General features: G+C 43.3%; 2 protein-coding genes across 2 annotated transcripts; both read left to right on the forward strand.

The window, feature by feature from the left end:
• The first annotated feature begins 436 nt into the window (after positions 1–436).
• TMEM276 (transmembrane protein 276) lies at positions 437–2,948 on the forward strand. Its single transcript, XM_083861280.1, has 3 exons — positions 437–478; positions 990–1,105; positions 1,715–2,948. Exons 2-3 carry the CDS (start codon positions 1,016–1,018, stop codon positions 2,210–2,212), a joined length of 588 nt encoding a protein of 195 aa, XP_083717406.1. The 5' UTR covers positions 437–478; positions 990–1,015; the 3' UTR covers positions 2,213–2,948.
• Positions 2,949–3,073: 125 nt separating this feature from the next.
• On the forward strand, positions 3,074–18,103 carry LOC310909455 (zinc finger TRAF-type-containing protein 1-A-like). Its single transcript, XM_083861294.1, has 4 exons — positions 3,074–3,850; positions 11,037–11,275; positions 14,586–14,797; positions 16,786–18,103. The coding sequence occupies exons 1-4, from the start codon at positions 3,530–3,532 to the stop codon at positions 17,175–17,177; spliced, it is 1,164 nt and encodes a 387-aa protein (XP_083717420.1). The 5' UTR covers positions 3,074–3,529; the 3' UTR covers positions 17,178–18,103.
• Positions 18,104–21,677: the final 3,574 nt, after the last annotated feature.

The following is a 21,677-nucleotide window of genomic DNA, read 5'->3' on the forward strand; positions in this document are numbered from 1 at the left end:
GCGCCTCGTTGTTAGCCCCGCCCACCGCCATCCCATCCCCATCTATGGTTTATTAGCCCCGCCCACCGCCATCCCATCCCCATCCATGGTTTATTAGCCCCGCCCACCGCCATCCCATCCCCATCTATGGTTTATTAGCCCCGCCCACCGCCATCCCATGCCCATCTATGGTTTATTAGCCCCGCCCACCGCCATCCCATCCCCACCTATGGTTTATTAGCCCCGCCCACCGCCATCCCATCCCCATCTATGGTTTGTTAGCCCCGCCCACCGCCATCCCATGCCCATCTATGGTTTATTAGCCCCGCCCACCGCCATCCCATGCCCATCTATGGTTTATTAGCCCCGCCCACCGCCATCCCATCCCCATCTATGGTTTGTTAGCCCCGCCCACCAGAGCTATGAGCCAATCAGATCGCTCGGCCCCGCCCCCTGGCCCGCCCCTTCCTCAGCCCCGCGCGCGCTGCCGGAACCGGCGGTACCCGGGGGGACACGGGGACGGGTGGGGGGGGCACCGGGGGACACCGGGAGGGCTTGGGGACACCTGAGGGACACGGGGACACCTGAGGGACACGGGGACACCTGAGGGACACGGGGACAGCGGGAAAATGGCGGGACGTGGGGACAGGAGGGGGCACCGGGATGTGGTGGCACCGGAAAAGGGGGGGACAGGGGAGCACCGGGTGGGGGCTTGGGGACACCGGGGGCGGGACACGGGGACAGCGGGACTGGAGGGGCTTGGGGACATGGTGGGGACATGGGGACAGGGGAGGGACATGGGGACACCGGGACTGGATGGGGACATGGGGGAGACATGGAGACAGGGGTGGCACTGGGATAGGGGGGGACAGGGGGCTTGGGTACACAGGAAGGACAACGGGACAGGGGACGGGACAGGGGGACACCTGAGGGACATGGGGACACACGGGGGAGGTGGCACTCGGGGGCGGGGAGGGAGGGGACGCTCTGACCCCTTGTTGTCCCTGCAGGTCTCCAGGGATTGTCCCCATCAGCCATGGGGGACATTGGTGGGGACACTGGGATGGCCCTGGGACAGGCGCTGCTCTGTGTCACCAGCCTGGGCTGTGCCCTCCACGCCAGACAGGTAGGGGACATTGAGGGGATTGGGGACGTTGGGGGACATTGGGGACATTGGGGGGATTGGGGACATTGGGGGACATTGGGGATATTGGGGACATTAGGGGACATTGGAGACACTGGGGGATTGGGGACACTGGGGGGATTGGGGACACTGGGGGACATTGGAGGGATTGGGGACACTGGGGGACATTGAGGAGATTGAGGACATTAGGATGGGGGGACATTGGGGACACCTTGGGGACATTGGAGGGATTTGGAACATTGGGGACATTGGGAGGACAGGCAGGGCCTGGGGGAGGGTGGGGACAGGGGATGCTGAGGGGACAGGGGGCAACAGTGTCACCCGTCCTGTGTCACCTGTCCCATCCAGAGTCACCTGTGCCATCCCGTGTCACCTATCTCATGTCACCTGTCCTGTGTCACCCATGCCATCTGCATCACCCATGTCACCTGTGCCACCCATGTCCCTGTGTCCCCACAGGTGACGGGTGTCCCCATGTCCCCACAGGTGACATTGTCCCCATGTCCCCACAGGTGACATTGTCCCCATGTCCCCACAGGTGACAGGTGTCCCCATGTCTCCACAGGTGACATTGTCCCCATGTCCCCACAGGTGATAGGTGTCCCCATGTCTCCACAGGTGACAGGTGGTCCTGCCGCCGGTTTCCTCCTGCAGGCCCTGGCTGCTGCCAGCGACGCCCTGTCCCCGAGCTGTCCCCAAAGCGTCCCCAAGGAGGACCCCATGCTGGGCTCCTGGGTCACCTCCGTGCTGGCCCAACCCTTGGTGGCCTTTGGTTGTCACCTGCTCGGTGGGGACAGGACCACCGCCAACCTGCTGCTGGCCTCAGTGACGTCGGTGGCCGCAGTGTCCTGGCGGTGGCCCGGGAACGGCCGCGCCCTGGTTTGTCACTTTGTCACCGCGCTGACGTCGGGCTCACTGCTGGTGCTGGCGGCACTGGCCGGGAGCGTCACTGGTGCGGTGGCTGCGGCACTGGTGGCACTTGGGGACGTGGTGGCACCTCGAGGTGTCCCCTGGGTGAGGGTGGTGGCCAGCGTGGCACTGTCAGGGACATTGAGGGAGCTCAGGGGAGTGACAGAGGGTGACAAGTAAAGAGCTGAGGGGACATCGTGTGACACTGTGTGGCACTGAGGGTCTCTGGGGTGGCACTGACGGGCAGGGGTGGTGGCACTTGGGGACGTGGTGGCACCTGAAGGTGTCCCCCGGGTGAGGGTGGCGCTGTTGGGAACACTGCGGGGGCTGAGGAGGGCCATGGAGGGTGACATTCTGTGACACTGTGTGGCACTGAGGGACAGGGGTGGTGGCACTGTGTGACAATGAGGTGGCAGGGATGGTGGCACTGTGGTGGCACTGAGGTGACAACAGTGGTGACACCAAGGTGGTGGCACTGAGGTGACAGAAGTGGTGGCACTGTGTGGTGGCATTGGGTTTGTCACAGCAGCCAGAGGCAACACTTTGGGGTCCTTTGGGTGGCACTTTGGGTCCCTTGGGTGACAATCTGGGATGAGGGTCCCTGTCCCAGCACCCTGGGGTGACAATCTTGGGTGACAATTTGGGGTGATGTCCCCGGGGTGACACTTTGGGGCGGTGACTCTGGGGTGGCACTTTCAGGTCCCTGGGTGACATTTTGGGGACCATGAGGTGGCACTTTGGGGTCCCTGGGGTGGTAATCTGGGGTGAGGGTTTATACTGGTCCTTACTGGTCCATACTAGTTCATACTGGTCTGAACTGGCCCCATACTGGTCCTTAGTGGTTTATACTGGTCCATACTGGTTTATACTGGTGTATGCTGGTCTGTACTGGTCCATACTGGTCCTTAGTGGTTTATACTGGTCCATACTGGTTTATACTGGTGTATGCTGGTCTGTACTGGTCCATACTGGTCCGTAGTGGTTTATACTGGTCCGTACTGGCCCCATACTGGTCCATACTGGTTTATACTGGTCCCATACTGGTCGTATACTGGTCCATGCTGGTCCATAGTGGTTTATACTGGTCCTTACTGGTCCATACTAGTCCGTAATGGTTTATACTGGTCCATATTGGTTCCATACTGGTCCATACTGGTTTATACTTGTGGCCCCGAGGGCGCCCCTCCGCGAGCGCTCCCGCCACAAGCCCCGCCGTCAAGCCCCGCCCATAATCGCTCCTTTCTCCCATTGGCCTATTTTCAATGACGTCACAAATCCCGCCCCCTCCACCGGCAGCTGACGGCGGCGACGTTGGTATCCCCGCCCCCAACCCCAGCCCGCACCCTCTCATTGGCCCCCTCACCCTTCGCTCCTCCTCCCTCGCCCTCTGATTGGCCACCTGTTTTCCCGCCCCGCCTTTCCCTCGCTCTGATTGGCTCCACCCCTGAGGGGAAGCCGTGAGGGCGGCCAAGATGGCGGCGGGGTGAGGCGGCGGCGATGGCGGCGATGTCCGGGCCGGAGGAGCGCGATGCCGGCGGCGGCCCCGCCGCTCCCTCCGCTCCTTCCGCGGCCCCTCCCGGCCCCGCGGCCGCGGCTTCGCTCGGCGGCGAAAGCGGCGGAGCCGAAGAAGCGGCGGCGCTGCTGTTGGAGGCGGGAGCCGATCCCGACGCGCCGCCCAAGAAGCGGCTGAGGGCGGCCGGGAGCGGCGGCGGCGGCAGCGCGGAGGGGGCGGCGGGCAGCGTGAAGCTGGAGGAGCGGCTCTACTCCGTGCTCTGCTGCACCGTATGCCTCGATCTGCCCAAGGCCTCCGTTTATCAGGTGCGGGGACGTGGGGACAGCTTTGGGAACACGGGGACGGGCGGTGGTGGCACCGGGACAACCCTGAGGTGGCACCGGGAGAAGCCCTGAGGGGATGGGGGAAAGTCGCTAGGGGATGAGGGCAGCGCCACCCCCTTGGGGACATCGGGACATCCCTTTGGGGACACGAGGACAGGCGGTGATGGCACCGGGACAACACTGAGGTGGCACCGGGAGAAGCCGGGAGGGGATGGTGGCAGTCTCACCTCCTCGGAGACATCGAGACGAGCCCTGGTGGCACTGTCACCCCCCTAGTGGCATTGTCACCTCCCCTTAGGGACAGCCAGTGTCACCCTCGGGGTTTTTTGTCACCTCCTGGTCCCTCAGGGCCTCCAAAAGTGTCCCAGGGTTGCTCTGGGCCGGCATGGGCTACTAAATGTTCTCTCAGGGCCACCGAAAGTGTCCCAGAGTGTCCCTGTCCCTTCAGGGGCCGCCAAAGTCCCCCTCAGGGCCATCAATGTCACCTCAGGGGTCACCAAAGTCCTCTCAGGGCCACCAAACTGCCTCCAGCCCCTCTTTGTCCCCTCAGGGGCCACCAAAACCCCTCAGGGTGTCCCTGTCCCTTCATGGGTCACCAAAATCCCCCTCAGGGCCATCGATGTCACCTCGGGGGCCACCAAACCCCCTCAGGGGCTCCTTGTCCCTTCATGGGTCACCAATCCCCTCCCAGGGGCCACCAATGTCACCTCGGGGGCCACCAAACCCCCTCAGGGTGTCCCTGTGCCCTCATCGGCCACCAAAATCCTACCAGGGGCCACCAAACCCCTCATTTGTCCCTTTATGGGCCATTCAAACCTCCTCCAGGGCCACCAATGTCCCCTCAGGGCTACCAAAACCATCCAGGGGCCACCAAACCCCCTCAGGGTGTCCCTGTGTTTTCATGGGCCACCAAACCCTTCCAGGGCCACCAGTGTTAGCTCAGGGCCACCAAATGTCCCTTTGTCACCTCAAGGGCCACCAAACCCCCTCAGGGTGTCCCTGTCCCTTCGTGGGCCACCAAAATCCCCCTGGGGCCACCAAACTGTCCCAGGGCCACCAAACCCTGCACCAGGGGCCACCAAATGTCCCTTTGTCACCTCAGGGCCACCAAACCCCTGCTGGGTCCAGGATGGGATCAGTGAATGGAGGGATTGGTTAATTAATGCTTGGACTCATTAGTTAGTGCTCAGATTGATTAATTAGTACTAGGGCTGATTGATTAATGCTGGGATTGATTGATCAACCTGGGGATTGATTGATTAGTGCTGGGGCTGATTAATTAATGCTGGAATTGCCTGATTAACCTGGGGATTGATTGGTTTGTGCTGGGATTGATTAACCTGGGGATTGATTGATTAATGCTGGGATTGATTGATTAGTGCTGGGATTGATTGATTAATGCTGAGATTGATTGATTGATTAGTGCTGGGATTGATTGATTAACCTGGGGATTCATTGATTAGTGCTGGGATTGATTGATTAGTGCTGGGATTGATTGATTAACCTGGGGATTGATTGATTAGTGCTGGGATTGATTGATTAGTGCTGGGATTGATTGATTAACCTGGGGATTCGTTGATTAGTGCTGGGATTGATTGATTAGTGCTGGGATTGATTGATTAACCTGGGGATTCATTGATTAATGCTGGGGTTGATTGATTAGTGCTGGGATTGATTGATTAACCTGGGGATTCATTGATTAGTGCTGGGGTTGATTGATTAGTGCTGGGATTGATTGATTAACCTGGGGATTCATTGATTAATGCTGAGATTAATTAATACCAGGTGTGATTGATTAATGCTGGGTGTGATTGATTAATGCTGGGATTGATTGATTAATCCAGGAATTGTATAATTGATTAATTCTGGATTGATTAGGGATGGGATTAATTACTTCTGGGATGGGATCCAGTGGATTGCTTAATTAATTGATTAATTAAGACAGGGATTGATTAATTCAGGGATTAATTAAAACTGGGATTAATTAAATCCAGCTTTAATTAATCCCTGAATTTAATCCCATTTTGGAGTTAATTAATCCCAGGTTCTCTCCCATCCAGATGTTAATGAATCAATTAAAGCTGGAATTAATTAAATCCCGGGATTAATTAATTTGAGGCTAGGATGGAATCGGGATTGAATTAAACCTGAGCTCAAAGTTGAGATTAATTAATTGCCAGGTCAGATTAAATGTCGGGATTAATTAATTCAGGGATCTCATTAAAGCTGGATTTAATTAATCAGGGGAGAGGATCCAATCTGGGATCAATTAATCCTTGGATTTAATTAATTTGGAGTTTAATTAATCCCCGGATGGGATCAAATTTGGGATTAATTAATTAATTTGGGGTTTAATTAATCCCAGGATGGGATCAAATTTGGGATTAATTAATTAATTTGGGGTTAATTACTTCCAGGATGGGATTAATTAAACCTGGAATTGAATGAAATCTCGGATTAATTAGACTTAATGAGATCTGGCATTAATTAATCCCAGGATAGGATTAAACTGAGGGATTAATTAAATCCAGAATTCAATTAAATTGAAGATAAATTAATTCCAGGAAAGGATCAAATCCAGAAATTAAATTTGAGACTTTTGGGGGGAAATTCCCATTTTTCCCTGAATTTCCCATTGATTTTTGTGAATTTCCCTTTTTTAATTTGAAATTTTCGTGGATTTTTTTAAAAATTCCCTTTTTTATTTTTTTAAATTTATTTTTTATTCCCATTTTTTGGGGGGAATTTCCATTTATTTTTTTTGAAAAATTCCCATTTTTGGGGGGGAAATTCCCTTTTTTTTCCTGAATTTCCCATTGATTTTTGTGGAATTCCCATTTTTTTTTAATTTAGAATTTTCATGGATTTTTAAAGAATTCCCTTTAATTTTCCTTTTTATTTATCTTTAATTTTACTTTCACTATTATTTTTATTATTATTATTATTCTCATTTTTTGGGGGGAATTTCTATTGATTTTTTCAAAAAATTCCCATTTTTTTAGGGGAAAATGTCTTTTTTTAAAATTTTTTTATTCCCATCTTTTCTTGAGAATTCCCAAATTTTTTTATTTATTAAATTTTTTTTTCTTTTAGAATTCCAGTATTTTGATTTTTATATTTAATGAATTCCCCTGGATTTTTAAACTCATTTTCTTCTATTTTTTTTTTTTTTTTTTGGGAAATTCCCATAATTATTTTCAAGAAATTCCCAATTTTTCTTAAAAATTCCCAGAATTTTTTCAGAATTTTTTTTTTCCCCATTTTTGGGAATGAATTTCAAACTTTAGGGATTTTTTTTTTCGATTTTTGGAGATTTTTTCAGTTTGGGGGGATTTTTCCCACTTTTGGGGGGATTTTTCCCCTTTTTTTTTTTTGATTTTTTTCCATTGTTGGGAAATTTTTTTCACTTTTTTTTTTTCACTTTTTTGGGTTTTTTTCCTATTAAGTTTTTTTTTTTTCCCAAATTTTTTTGATTTATTTCTGATTTTTTTGAATTCTTTAAAATAATTTTTTTGGAGATTTTTTTTTTTTTTTTTTGGAGATTTTTTGGGATTTCTTTCGATGTTTTTGGAATTTCTTCTGATTTTTTAAAATTTTCATTTGATTTTTTAAAACTGTATTTCAAATTTTTTGGAATTTTTTTAAATTTTGGTAGATTTTTAAAAAATTTCTTTCAATTTCTTTGAATTTCTTTCAATTTTGGGGAGAATTTCTTTCAATTTGTTGGAATTTCCCTCAAATTTTTTTGGAATTTCTTTCAATTTTGGTGGGAATTTCCTTTGATTTTTAAAAGTTTTTTTGGGAATTTATTTCAATTTTTTTTAAATAATTATTTCTTTTTTTTTTTTATTTAATTTAAAAAAAACTTTTAGGGAATTTCTTTGATTTTTTTAAAATTATTATTTATTTTGATTTTTTTTTTAAATTATTTCAATGTCTTTGGGATTCCAATGAATTTTTTAGGGATTTTCTTTCAATTTTTTTTTTGGAATTTGTCAATTTTTTTTTTAAATCCTCCAATTTCTTGGAATTTCCCTCAATTTTTTTTTGGTATTTCTTTCAATTTTGAGGAATTCAATTTTTTTTCCATTAATTTTGATTTTTTTGGGGAATTTCTTTCAATTTCCTTGGGATTTCCCTCAAAATTTTTAGGAATTTCTTTCTTTTTCTTTTAATTATTTTTAATTTTTTTTTACAAATTTCTTTTGATTTTTTTTCAGCTTCTCACTTGGCTTTTTCCCCCTTGGAATTCTCATTTATTTCCTTGAAATAAATTGGATTTATGGGGGGGATTTCTTTCGTTTTTCTTGGAATTCTTCTCGATTTCTCAAAAATTCTTTTTTTTTTTTTTTTTTCAATTTTAAATTAAAAATAAATTTAAAAATTAAATTAAAAATTTAAAATTATTATTTTCCTTTTTTTTTTTGTGGGTGTTTTTTTTTGGTGGGAAAAAAATCAAATCCCGTCCAGGAAACCCCAAAATTTTCCCGGAATTTTGGGGAATTTTCTCTCGAAATTTCAGTGGAATTTCTGTGGGAAAAAAGGTGGAAAAATGGGAATTCAAAAGGTGGGAAAATGCTGAAAAATCAGGTGGAAAAATGAGGAATATTCGGGAATAAATAATTAATAAATAACAATAATAATAATAAAAAATACAATATGAAAAATTTAATAATAATAAATAATAAATAATAAAGGGGGGAGAAAATGAGGGGAAAAAAGTGAAAGAATAATAATATTAAATAAGGAATTCTAGGGATTAATAATTATAATTAATAATAAGAAATAATAATAAGGAAAACGTAATAATTACAGACAAAATGGAAAAATCAACAACAATTTGATGGAAAAATGAGAATAAATAGGGTGGAAAAAGAAGAATAAAAAAAATTAATATTAGGGGAAAATATTAATAAATATAAATAAATAATAATATATTAGTGAATTCAAATAAATAGTAACATAAGAATGAAAATATTAATTAAAAAATTGGGGAAATGGGAATAAATCAAGGACAATATTAATAAATATGAATAAATAATAATATATTAGTGAATTAAAATAAATAATAACATAATAATGGAAATGTTAATAAATAAATTGGGGAAAGGGGAATAAATCAGGAATATTTGGGATTAATAAGAGGGAGGATATTGGAAAAGGAGAGCAGGAAAATCAGAAGAAATTCAATTTTTAGGAGGAATTAGGTGGAAAAAACAAGAGGAAATCTGGGATTAATTAGTTAATTAATTTAAAAATTAGAGATTAATGAGGGGAAAAATGAGAAGAAATGAGGGAGAACGGGGAAAATGTAAATAAAAGATGAAAAAAAATGAGAATAATTGAGATAAAAATGAGAATAAACGAGGGGAGGAAAATTAGAGTAAATGAGATGAAAAATGAGAATAAATGAAATGAAAAACGAGAATAAAAAAGGGAATATTTGGGATTAACAAGAGGGAAAATATGAAATAAATTATTAATAAGTATTAATATTAGTATTAATAATATTAATAAATAAAATATCAATAAATAAGAGAGGAAAACCATAAGAAATGGGATGGAAAAATGACAATAATTAGGTGGAAAAATGAGGATAAAACTGTGGAACATTTGGGATAAAGAATAGGAAAAAACATGAATAAATGAGGGAAAAAAAGATGGAAAAATGAGAAGAAAAATAATGATAAATAAGGAATAAATAACAGGGAAAAAATCCTAAAAAACAAAAAAAAAAAAGGAAAAAACCCCACAATAAATAAGGTGGAAAAACGACAATAAAATGAGGAAAAAAAAACATTAAAAAGAAGGAAAAAAAATAGAATAAATGAAAAAAAAAATCACAATAATTTATATTTTTTTATTATTTTCTCTCCTTCAGTGCACAAGGAATGTGGAGAAACGGGAATAAGAAAGGTAGAAAAATGACAATAAAATGAGGGGAAAAAACTACAAAAAAAGAGAAGGAAAAATCCTAAAAAAAAAAAAAAAAATCAGAATTAATGATATTTTAAATTTTATTTTCTCCCTCTCAGTGCACCAGGGGACACCTGAATTAAAATGGAGGAAAAATGAGAATAAAACGAGAAAAAATTGAGAATAAAACGAGGAAAAATGAGAATAAAACGAGGAAAAAATGAGAATAAAACGAGGAAAAATGGGAATTAAAATGGAGGAAAAATGAGAATAAAACGAGGAAAAATGGGAATTAAAATGGAGGAAAAATGAGAATAAAACGAGGAAAAATGGGAATTAAAATGGAGGAAAAATGAGAATAAAACAAGGAAAAATGGGAATTAAAATGGAGGAAAAATGAGAATAAAACAAGGAAAAATGGGAATTAAAATGGAGGAAAAATGAGAATAAAACGAGGAAAAATGAGAATAAAACGAGGAAAAATGAGAATAAAATGAGGGGAAAAAAAACCAAACAAACAAGGAAAAATCCTAAAAAAAAAAAAAAAGAGAAAAAAAAAGATTTTAATTGTTTTCTCCCCAGTGCACCAGGGGGCACCTGATGTGCGCCGGGTGCTGTGGAAAAACGAGAAAAAAAATGTGGGAAAATGACAATAAAATGAGGGGAAAAAAATGACAAAAAAAAAGAAGGAAAAATCCTAAAAAAAAAAAAAATCAGAATTAATGATATTTTAAATTTTATTTTCTCCCTCTCAGTGCACCAGGGGGCACCTGATGTGCTCTGGGTGCTTCATCCACCTGGTAGGGGAAAATGGGAATTAAAATGGAGGAAAAATGAGAATAAAACGAGGAAAAATGAGAATAAAACAAGGGAAAAAAAAAACCAAGAAAAAAAGAAGGAAAAATCCTAAAAAAAAAAAAAAAAAATCAGAAAAAATGAGATTTTAAATATTATTTTGTCCCCAGTGCACCAATGGGCACCTGATGTGCGCTTGGTGCTTCATACACCTGGTAGGGGAAAATGGGAATTAAAATGGAGGAAAAATGAGAATAAAACGAGGAAAAATGAGAATAAAACGAGGGAAAATGAGAATAAAACGAGGAAAAATGGGAATTAAAATGGAGGAAAAATGAGAATAAAACAAGGAAAAATGAAAATAAAAGGAGGGAAAAAAAAACACAAAAAAAAGAAGGAAAAATCCTAAAAAAAAAAAAAATCAGAAAAAATGAGATTTTAATTGTTTTCTCCCCAGTGCACCAACGGGCACCTGATGTGCGCCGGGTGCTTCATCCACCTCCTGGCCGACTCGCGGCTGAAGGAGGAGCAGGCCACGTGCCCCAACTGCCGCTGCGAGATCTCCAAGAGCCTGTGCTGCCGCAACCTGGCCGTGGAGAAGGCGGTGAGCGAGCTGCCCGCCGAGTGCGGCTTCTGCGCGCGCCAGTTCCCCCGCTCCCTGCTCGACAGGCACCAGAAGGAGGAGTGCCAGGACAGGTGAGGCCAGCAAAATGGATTTTTTTTGTGGATTCACGTCGGTTTTGTGGCTAAAAGTTCTCCCCATCCTCTTGGAGAGGTGTTACCCCCTTGTTGTGGTTTTGAAAGCAAAAATGAATGAGAGGCTCCAAGTCAGAGATATAATTGAATAAGAAGAAAGGTAAAAAGGTAAAAGTAAAATAAAATAAATGCAATAACACAAAGGATCACTGACAGAGTCAGAATACAACCTGAGCAGGATGGTGGAAGCAGTCCAGGTGAGGTGCTCTTCCTGAAGCAGTGATCCTGTAGAAAGGTCTGGGAGCTCTGCTCCTCTGGGAATCCAGTGGGTAAGTGCCCCTGCACTGTCCCACATACCAGCTTATATCCAGGTGAGAATGCTTGGCTCCTCCCCCTGGGCAGAGCATCTCACAATAGCATGAGGAGTGTGAAATGGGTCCTTGATGGCCCATTAACAGAGATAACCCCTGGAGGGAGTTACCTGTGACTCATGGGCCATTAGCAGGAGACACCCCAAAGGTCATTAGCAGAAGAGGCAGGGGGCTTGGGAAAACACTAGCCCACCTGGTTTCAACAGTTCATGAAGATGGTGATAGAATAAATACTTTGTGTACATCCTACACTGCAACCCAGGACAGAACAAGAATGCAAAACATACAGATAAATTCTAATAATATAATATTGTTTACATGAAGCAGCGTGAGAAGCTGCTGCAAAGACTCAAACACTTGAAGGCAAGAAATTCAGGGACGACAGAGAGGTACCAGAAGGAGGAGTGCCAGGACAAGTGAGGGCTGGAAATGGTCCTGGATGGGTTTTCTTGGAATTTATAGATTTTTCTTGGGAATTTCTTGGGATTCTTTGTGTTTTGTTGGGATTTTTTGGTGGTTTTGAGTGAATTTTGGCAGTTTCAGGTTTGGTTTTGCGCCTCAGAGTTCCTGAGGTTGTTCTTGGACGTGCAGCAGGAGGAGGAGTGTCAGGATAGGTGAGGGCTGGGAATGGCCCTGGATGGGTTTTCTTGGAATTTATGGGTTTTTCTTGGGAATTTATGGAGATTTAGTGGGACTTTTTTGGGGTTTTTTAGGGGGATTTTTGGTGGTTTTTTTTGCGGGTTTTGCGCCTCAGAATTCCTGAAGTCCTTCACAGAGCACCAGCAGGAGTGCCAGGATAGGTGAGGGCTGGGAATGGTCCTGGATGGGTTTTCTTGGAATTGTCTTGGGATTTATTGGGTTTTATTGGGATTTCTTGGGATTTTTGGGATTTATTGGGGTTTTGAGGTGATTTTTGGTAGTTATGGGTTGGTTTTGTGCCTAAAATTCTCTGAAGTTCTTCTTGGAGTGTTGTCCGCACAGGTGAGAGTTGGGATCCAGTCTAAAGGAATTTGGGGATGATTTTTGGGAATTCTGTTCAATTGGGGGGGAATTCTGGCTGGTTTTTGTGGAATTCTGGCTGTTTTTTGGGAATTCTGGCTGGTTTTGGGGAATTCTGGAAGGTTTTTTGGAGGAATTGTGGAAGGGGTTTTTTGTAGGAATTCTGGATGGTTTTGGAGGAATTCTGGAAGTTTTTTTGGAGGAATTCTGGAAGGTTTTTTGGAGGAATTTTGGATGATTTTGGGGAATTCTGGCTGGTTTTTGTTGGGAATTTGGGTACTTTGGAAGGGTTCTGTGAAGGAAGGTTCCACTCCCAGCAGAGTATCCCAAATTTTCCACATCCATCCTAGATTTTCCACTCTGATTTTCTCACCTTTCTCCCAGATTTTCCACTCTTGATCCTCCACGTTTCCCCCAAATTTCCTTCTCTGATTTGCCTCATTTTTCCCAAACTTCCCACTCTGATTTTCCGTTTCTCCCAAATTTTCACTCTTGATTTCCCCCTTTCCTCCCAATATTTCTTTCTCTGATTTTCCATTTCTCTCCCAAAATTTCCACTTGGCTTTTCTCCTTTTCTCCCAATTTTCCCTCTCCGATTCTCCACGTTTATTTCAGATTTCCCACTCTGATTCTCCACATCCATCCCAAATTTCCTTACTCTGATTTTCCACGTTTTTTCCCAAATTCACTCGTCCCTCCCACCCCAAAACCCCCCAACTCCCCAAATTTTGCCTTTTTCTCCCTTCAGGGTGACCCAATTCAAATACAAGAGGATTTGCTACCCCTCAACACCCCCCAAAAAAACTCAAAAAAACCCCCCAAAATCTCATTTATTTTTATTTTTTTTCCCTTCAGGGTGACCCAATGCAAATACAAGAGGATTGGCTGCCCCTGGCAGGGCCCTTTCCACGAGCTCTGCGTGCACGAGGCCAAGTGCAGCCACCCCACCAAAACACCCCCCAAAAACCCTCAAAAAAAACCCCAAAACACCCCCCAAAAAACCCCAAAAGCCCCCAAAAAACCCCCCCAAAAAACCCCCCAAAATCTCATTTATTTTTAATTTTTTTCCCTTCAGGGTGACCCAATGCAAATACAAGAGGATTGGCTGCCCCTCAACACCCCCCAAAAAACCCCAAAAGCCCTCAAAAAAAACCCCAACCCCCCCAAAAAACGCCCCAAAATCTCATTTATTTTTATTTTTTTTCCCCTTCAGGGTGACCCAATGCAAATACAAGAGGATTGGCTGCCCCTGGCAGGGCCCTTTCCACGAGCTGTGCGTGCACGAGGCCGAGTGCAGCCACCCCACCAAAACACCCCCCAAAAACCCTCAAAAAAAACCCCAAAACACCCCCCAAAAAACCCCAAAACACCCCCCAAAAAACCCCAAAAGCCCCCAAAAAACCCCCCCAAAAAACCCCCCAAAATCTCATTTATTTTTATTTTTTTTCCCTTCAGGGTGACCCAATGCAAATACAAGAGGATTGGCTGCCCCTCAACACCCCCCAAAAAACCCCAAAAGCCCTCAAAAAAAATCCCAACCCCCCAAAAAAAACCCCCAAAATCTCATTTATTTTTTTTTTTTTTCCCTTCAGGGTGACCCAATGCAAATACAAGAGGATTGGCTGCCCCTGGCAGAGCCCTTTCCACAAGCTCTGTGTGCACGAGGCTGAGTGCAGCCACCCCACCAAAACACCCCCCAAAAAACCCCAAAAGCCCCCAAAAAACCCCCCCAAAATCTCATTTATTTTTATTTTTTCTCCCCTCAGGGTGACCCAATGCAAATACAAGAGGATTGGCTGCCCCTGGCAGGGCCCTTTCCACAAGCTCTGTGTGCACGAGGCCGAGTGCAGCCACCCCACCAAAACACCCCCCAAAAAACCCCAAAAGCCCCCAAAAAACCCCCCAAAATCTCATTTATTTTTATTTTTTTTCCCCTTCAGGGTGACCCAATGCAAATACAAGAGGATTGGCTGCCCCTGGCAGGGCCCTTTCCACGAGCTGTGCGTGCACGAGGCCGAGTGCAGCCACCCCACCAAGACGGGCAACGAGCTGATGGAGATCCTGGACGAGATGGACCAGAGCCGCAAGAAAGAGATGCAGCTCTACAACAGCATCTTCAGCCTGCTCAGCTTCGAGAAGATTGGCTACACAGGTATGGGCGCAAAAACATGGAATTTTGGGGGATTTTTGGAGAAAATTTTGGGAATTTCTGAGCGTCAGGATCAATTTTCGCCGAGTTTCAAAGCGGAGGATTTGCTGATTTTTTTTTTTTCCTCAATATTCGCAGTTTAATGAAGGAGTTTTTGGGAGTTTACAGAGTTTTCTAAGGGTTTTCCGGGGTTTTTCAAATTTTTCCCAAAGATTTTTGAAGATTTTTCTATGGTTTTCTGAAGGTTTTTCCCAATGGTTTTCCAGTATTTTTTCTGAACGTTTCCCAAAAAACTTTCCCCATGTTTTTTGAAGGGTTTTTTTGAGATTTTCCAAAGTCTTTGGAGGGTCTTCTAAAGATTTTCTGGGGTTTTCCAAAGGTATTCCGAGGTTTTGTGAATGTTTTTGGAGGTTTTCCAAAGGTTTTTTGGGGTTTTCTGAAGGTTTTTCGGGGTTTTCCAAAGATTTTCCGAAGGTTTCCTGACATTTTCTGAAGGCATTTTTGGGTTTTCTGAAAGTTTTCCATGGTTTTCTGAAGGTTTTTTTTGGGTTTTCTGAAGGGTTTTCCAAAGCTTTTTCACCATTTTCCCAAGGTTTTTTTTGGGATTTTCCAAAGTTTTTTGTGGTTTTCCAAAGGTTTTTAAAATGTCTTCCAAAGGTTTTCTAAAAGATTTTTTTGTGTTTTCCAAGGGTTTTTTTTGGGGTTTTCCAAAGGTTTTCCCAAGGTTTCCAAAGGTTTTAGAAAGGATTTTTGGGATTTTCCAAAAGTTTCCCGAGGGTTTTCCAAAGGTTTTCTGAAGGTTTTTTGAGGTTTTCAAGGATTTTCTGGAGGTTTTTCCACAGTTTGGTGAAGTTTTTTTTTTTGTTTGTTTTTCCAAGTTTTTTGGGGGGTTTTTTGAAGGTTTTTTGGGGTTTTCTGAAGGTTTTTTGAAGGTTTTCTGAAGGTTTTTTGGGGTTTTCTGGCATTTTCTGAAGGTTTTTCCCTGTTTTTGGGGTTGGACAAGAGGAAGGAATTTGGGATGGGGCAGTGGGAATTTGGGGAATTTCACTGGATAATGGAGAATCCTTTTGGGGATCCAGGAAGAATTCCAGGAATTTTTTAGGATCCTGGTAGGAATCCCAGTCAGGATCTGGTGAGAATTCCAGGAATTTTGTAGGATAATGATGAATCCTGGTAGGATTCCGTGATCATTTGGGGGAATTTTGTAGGATCTGGATGTTGCCAGTTTGGGATCTGGGAATAATTCCCAGAATTTTGGAGCATCCTGGTGAATTCTTGTAGGATCTGGTGAAAAATCTGAGAATTTTGCAGGATGATGGTGAATCCTAATAGGATCTGATGAGAATTTTGGGAATTTTGTAGGATAACAGTGAATCCTCTTAAGATCTGTTAATAATTCCACGAATTTTGTAGGATGACAGTGAGTTCTTGTAGGATCTGATGAGAATTCCAGGAATTTTGTAGGATGATGCTGAATCCTATTGGCATCTGGTGATGATTCATGGAATTCTGTAGGATTCTGGTGATAATTTTGGGAATTTTGTAGGAGAACGGTGACTCCTATTAGGATCTTGTGGGAATTCTGGGAATTTTGTAGGATAATGATGAATCCACTTGGGATATGGGAATTCTGGGAATTTTGTAGGATAACGATGAATCCACTTGGGATACGGTGATGAATCAGGGAATGTTGTAGGATAATGGTGAATCCTGTTAGGATCCCATGAAAATTAGAGGAATTTTGTGATATCACTGTGAGTCCTTTTGGAATCCAGGAATAATTCTGGGAATGCTGCAGGATCCTGGTGAAACCTTATAGGTTCTGTTGATAATTCCACAAACTTTGCAGGATCCTTTTGGGATCCGGTGAAAATCCCGGAAATTTCATCAGATAACGATCGATCCGGTTCAGGTTTTTTTTTCCACATCATCTCAAATTTTTTTTTTGGTTTTTTTTTTTTTTTTGACCTTTTTTCCTCCCCTTCCCCCAGAGGTCCAATTCCGCCCGTACCGCACCGACGACTTCATCACGCGCCTGTACTACGAGACGCCGCGGCTCACCGTGCTCAACCAGACCTGGGTGCTGAAGGCGCGCGTCAACGACTCGGAGCGCAACCCCAACCTCTCCTGCAAGCGCACCCTGAGCTTCCAGCTGATCCTCAAGAGCAAAGTCAACTCGCCCATGGAATGCTCCTTCCTCCTGCTGGAAGGGCCTTACGACGACGTCAAGATCAACCCCGTCATCTACCACTTCGTCTTCAGCAACGAGAGCAACGAGACCGACTACATGGCGCTGCCCATCGTCGACTCGGTGGAGTGCAACAAACTGCTGGCGGCCAAGAACATCAACCTGCGGCTTTTTATATTCCAGATCCAAAAATAAACGACAAAAATAACACGGACTTTGGAGGGGGGTTTTTTTCCCGGTTTTGTTTGGGGGGGGGCGGGAAATGTGGGAATTTTAGTAGCGGCGGCGGGAGGGCGGCGAGGGCGGGGTTGGAAGTGAATAAAAAGCTGGAAAAAAAAAAAAACCGGTGGGAAAGCGTTGAGAGCGGTTTGAAAAATCATAAAAAAGTGGGTTTGAAACGGCGGAGAAATGGTTTGGGAGCGGTGAAAATCAGCTTGGAACGGTCGAAAACGGCTCAGAAGTGGTAAAAAATCGGTGGGAAAGCGTCAAAAGTGGTTTGGAAGGGGCAAAAATGGTGGGAAACCATCAAAAGCAGCCTGAAGGGAGTAAAATGGGCTTGAAACCACGGAGAAACGGCTTGGGAGGGGCAAAAATGGTGGGAAACCATCAAAAATGGGATGAAAGTGTCAAAAATCGGCTTGAAACAATCGAAAATGGCTTTGAAGTGACAAAACCTAGTGGGAGACCATCGAAAATGGCTTGGAAGGGACAAAAATGGGTTGAAAGCGAAAAAATTTGTCTTGAAACCATCAAAAGTGGCTTGAAAGTGACAAGAAATGGTGGAAAACGGTCAAAAGTGGTTTAAAAGTGGCAAAAAATGGGCTTGAAAGTGGCAAAAATTGGTGGGAAAAGCATCAAAAGCGGTTTGAAAGTAGCAAAAAATGGCGGGAAACCATAAAAGCTGTTTGAAAGTCATAAAAAACGGGCTTGAAACCGTGGAAAAGTGGTTTGGAAGTGGCAAAAATCGGTGTGAAATGGTTAAAAATCGCTTGGAAATGGCAAAAAAAACGGGTTGAAAGCAAAAAAATTAACTTGAAACCATCAAGAAATTCCTTGAAAGTGGCAAAAATTGTGGGGAACCGTCGAAAGTGGTTTGAAAGTGGCAAAAAGTGTGAGAAACCATCAAAGAGCGGTTTGAAAGCGGCAAATATTGGTTTGAAATGGTCAGAAATGGCTCGGAAGTGGAAAAATTGGCTTGAAACGATAAAAAAAATGGTGGGAAACTGTCAAAAGTGGTTTGAAAGAGGCAAAAAATGCTGGGAAAGAATCGAAAATTACTTGAATTTGTCTTGAAACACCAAAAAAATGGGTGAAACCATCAAAAAATTGGTCGTAACTAATCAGAAAGATCCTAAAACCACCAAAAAAATTGGTTGGAGCCATCAAAAGTTGGTTTGAAACCATCAAAAATGGCTTGAAACCATCAAAAGTGGCTGGAAAGTGACAGAAATTGGTGGCAAAGCGACAAAAAAAACGGTGAGGAACCAAGACAAGATATTGAAACCATCCAGAATCGGCTTGAACGTGGCAAAAAAAAGGGGTTGAAAGTGATGGAAGTTGGCTCAAAAAATATCAAAAATGGCTTGAAAGTCAAAAAAAAAAAAAAGGTGGGAAAGCAATGGGAAAGTCTTGAAAGCGTCAAAAGTTGGTTCAAAGAGACAAAAAATTGGCTTGAAACGGCTAAAAGTGAGTCTGAAATGATCATAAATGGATGAAAGGCACCAAAAGTTGGGGTTTACCCAAGAGAAAGGGCTTGAAACCATCAAAAATTGGTCTGAAACCACCAAAAATGGTTTGAAACCACCAAAAATGGTTTGAAACCACCAAAAAATGGTTTGAAACCATCAAAAAAAAAGGATCCAAACCTGACGGAAGAGTCTTGAAACCATCAAAAAATTGGCCTAAACCCACCCCAAACGGTTTGAAACCATCAAAAAATGTTTCAAACCATCAAAAAACAGCCCAAACCTCAACGGAAAAGTTTTTAACCCACCAAAAAAATGGGTTGAATTTACCAAAAGCAGTTGGAAACCACCCAAAACTTGATCAAAACCCGACAGAAAGGTCTTAAACCTGCCAAAAAACCATTTTAAAGCGCCAAAAATCGGCCTACGGTCACTAAAAATGGCTTGAAACCGCTAGAAATGGGTCCAAACCCAACCAAAGTGGCTCGAAACCATCAAAAATTGGTTTAAAATCGATAGAAAGGTCTTGACGCTGTCAAAAAAAAATGGTTTAAACCACCAAAAGTTGGTCCAAAGCAAATGGAAATATCTTGAAGGCTTCAAAAATTTGTCAAACGCCCCCCCAAATTGACTTGAAACCACCAAAAAATGGTATGAAAGTGTCAAAAATTTGTCCAAACCCAACAGAAAGGTCTTAAAAGCGCCAAAAGTGGTTTGAAACCATAAAAAAATCAGTTTAAACCACCAAAAATTGGCCTGAAACGTCCAAAAACGGTTTGAAACCACCAAAAAATTGGTCAAAACCCAACAGGAAGGTCTTGAAACTGTCGAGAATTGGTCTAAACCCAACAGAAAGTTCTTAAAACCACCAAAAACGGTTTGAAAGCCCCACAAATTGGCCTAAACCCACCAAAAATGGTTTGAAACCATCAAAAAATGGGTCAAAACCCAACAGAAAGGTCTCGAAACCATCAAATAATTTGGCCTGAAACCACCAAAAGCGGTTTGAAACCGCCAGAACTTGGTCAAAACCCGACAGGAAGGTCTTAAACCCACCAAAAAATGGTTATAAACCGACCAAAAACTGGTCTAAAGCCACCAGAAAGGGTTTGAAACCATCAAAAACCGGTTTGAAACCATGAAAAAATGACCCAAACCCAACTGAAAGGTCTTGAAACCATCAAAAATTGGTCTAAACGCACCAAAAAATGGTTTGAAACGTTTAAAAAATGGTTTGAAACCATCAACACCCACCCCCGGCCCAAACCCAATGGAAAAGTCTTAAACCGACCGAAATTGTTTGAATCCAAGATTTACCAAAATTACCAGTTGGAAACCACCCAAAACTTGATCAAAAGCCAAGAGAAAGGTCTTAAAAGCACCAAAACCTGTTTGAAACCGTGAAAAAAAATCGGTGTAATCCCAATGGAAAGGTCTCGAAACGGTCAAAAAATCGGTTTAAGCCACCAAAAATTAGCCTGAAATGTCCAAAAATGGTTTGAAACCACCAAAAAACAGGTCAAAACCCAACAGAAAGGTCTTGAAACTGTCGAGGATTGGTCTAAACCCAACAGGAAGTTCTTAAAACCACCAAAAACGGTTTGAAAGCCCCACAAATTGGCCTAAACCCACCAAAAATGGTTTGAAACCATCAAAAAATGGGTCAAAACACAACAGAAAGGTCTCGAAACCATCAAATAATTTGGCCTGAGAGCACCAAAAGCGGTTTGAAACCGCCAGAACTTGGTCAAAACCCGACAGGAAGGTCTTAAACCCACCAAAAAATGGTTATAAACCGACCAAAAACTGGTCTAAAGCCACCAGAAAGGGTTTGAAACCATCAAAAAACGGTTTGAAACCATGAAAAAATGACCCAAACCCAACTGAAAAGGTCTTGAAACCATCAAAAATTGGTCTAAACACACCAGAAATGGCTTGAAACGAGAAAAAAAAAAATGGGTCAAAACCCAACAAAAAGGTCTCGAAACAACCAAAAAATGGTTTGAAAGCCCAAAGAATTGGCCTAAAAACCCCATCAAAAATTAGTTTGAAACTTTTAAAAAATGGTTTGAAACCATCAAAAAAAAAAAGGGGTCGAACCCAACGGAAAGGTCTTTAAAACCAGTTTGAAATCGGTGAAAACAGTTTGAATTTACCAAAAAACCGGTTGGGAACCGCCCAAAAATTAACTCGACCCGCCCAAAACTGCTCCAAACCCACCCGAAAAGTCCCGACCCCACCCGAAACCTCGACCTCAAATCTTCCAAATCCTCCAAAAAAAATCAACGGCAAAAACCTTGGAACCGACCCGGAAAAAAAAATCGACAGAATTCAGTGTCCCAGAAAGATTTTGGGGGAAATTTTGGGGGAATTTTGGGGGATTTGGGGGGTGGGAGGGGCATCGCGCCTGCCGCTTGTTTTATTAGAGAATAAAGATTTGGGGGAGTTTTTTCCAATTCTTTTGGTTTTGTTTGGGTTTTTTTATTTTTTTAGGAGGGTGGTTTCGCCAGTTTTGGGGTGAAAGTTGGAAGTTTTGGGACGGTTTGAAAATTTTTGGGGTTTTGGTGAAAATTTGAGGTTCTTGGGGGTGGTTTGGACCAAAATTTTGAGATTCTGGGGACCAAAATTGGAGAGATTTTTGGGGTTTGGACCAAATTTTGAGAGATTTGAGGTGCTTTGGGTGAAAATTGGAAGTTTTGGGTGAAAATTTTGGCGTTTCGGTGAAAATTTGTTGTTCTTGGGGGTGGTTTGGACCAAAATTTTGAGATTCTGGGAGCAAAATTGGAGAGATTTTTGGGATGATTTGGAGAGATTTGGGGTTTGGACCAAAATTTGAGAGATTTGGGTGAAAATTGGAAGGTTTGGAGTGGTTTGGGTGAAAATTTTTGGCGTTTTGGTGAAAATTTGTTGTTCTTGGGGTGGTTTGGAACCAAAATTTTGCTGCGTTTGGCCAAAATTTTGAGGATTTTTGGTGATTTTGACCCAAATTTTTGAGGATTTTGAGTGATTT

This window comes from Zosterops lateralis (genome assembly GCF_965231275.1).
Source record: "Zosterops lateralis genome assembly, chromosome: 1".
NCBI classification, from domain to species: domain Eukaryota; kingdom Metazoa; phylum Chordata; class Aves; order Passeriformes; family Zosteropidae; genus Zosterops; species Zosterops lateralis.

What these genes read in the sequence shown, in the direction of transcription:
- LOC310909455 (XM_083861294.1), top strand. Translation starts at nt 3,530, where the DNA reads ATGGCGGCGATGTCCGGGCCGGAGGAGCGCGATGCCGGCGGCGGCCCC. An exon ending in AAGGAGGAGTGCCAGGACAG is followed by an intron (nt 11,276 to 14,585) that starts GTGAGGCCAGCA and finishes TTTCCCCTTCAG; the next exon opens with GGTGACCCAATGCAAATACA. An exon ending in CGAGAAGATTGGCTACACAG is followed by an intron (nt 14,798 to 16,785) that starts GTATGGGCGCAA and finishes CCCTTCCCCCAG; the next exon opens with AGGTCCAATTCCGCCCGTAC.
- TMEM276 (XM_083861280.1), top strand. Translation starts at nt 1,016, where the DNA reads ATGGGGGACATTGGTGGGGACACTGGGATGGCCCTGGGACAGGCGCTG. An exon ending in GTGCCCTCCACGCCAGACAG is followed by an intron (nt 1,106 to 1,714) that starts GTAGGGGACATT and finishes ATGTCCCCACAG; the next exon opens with GTGATAGGTGTCCCCATGTC.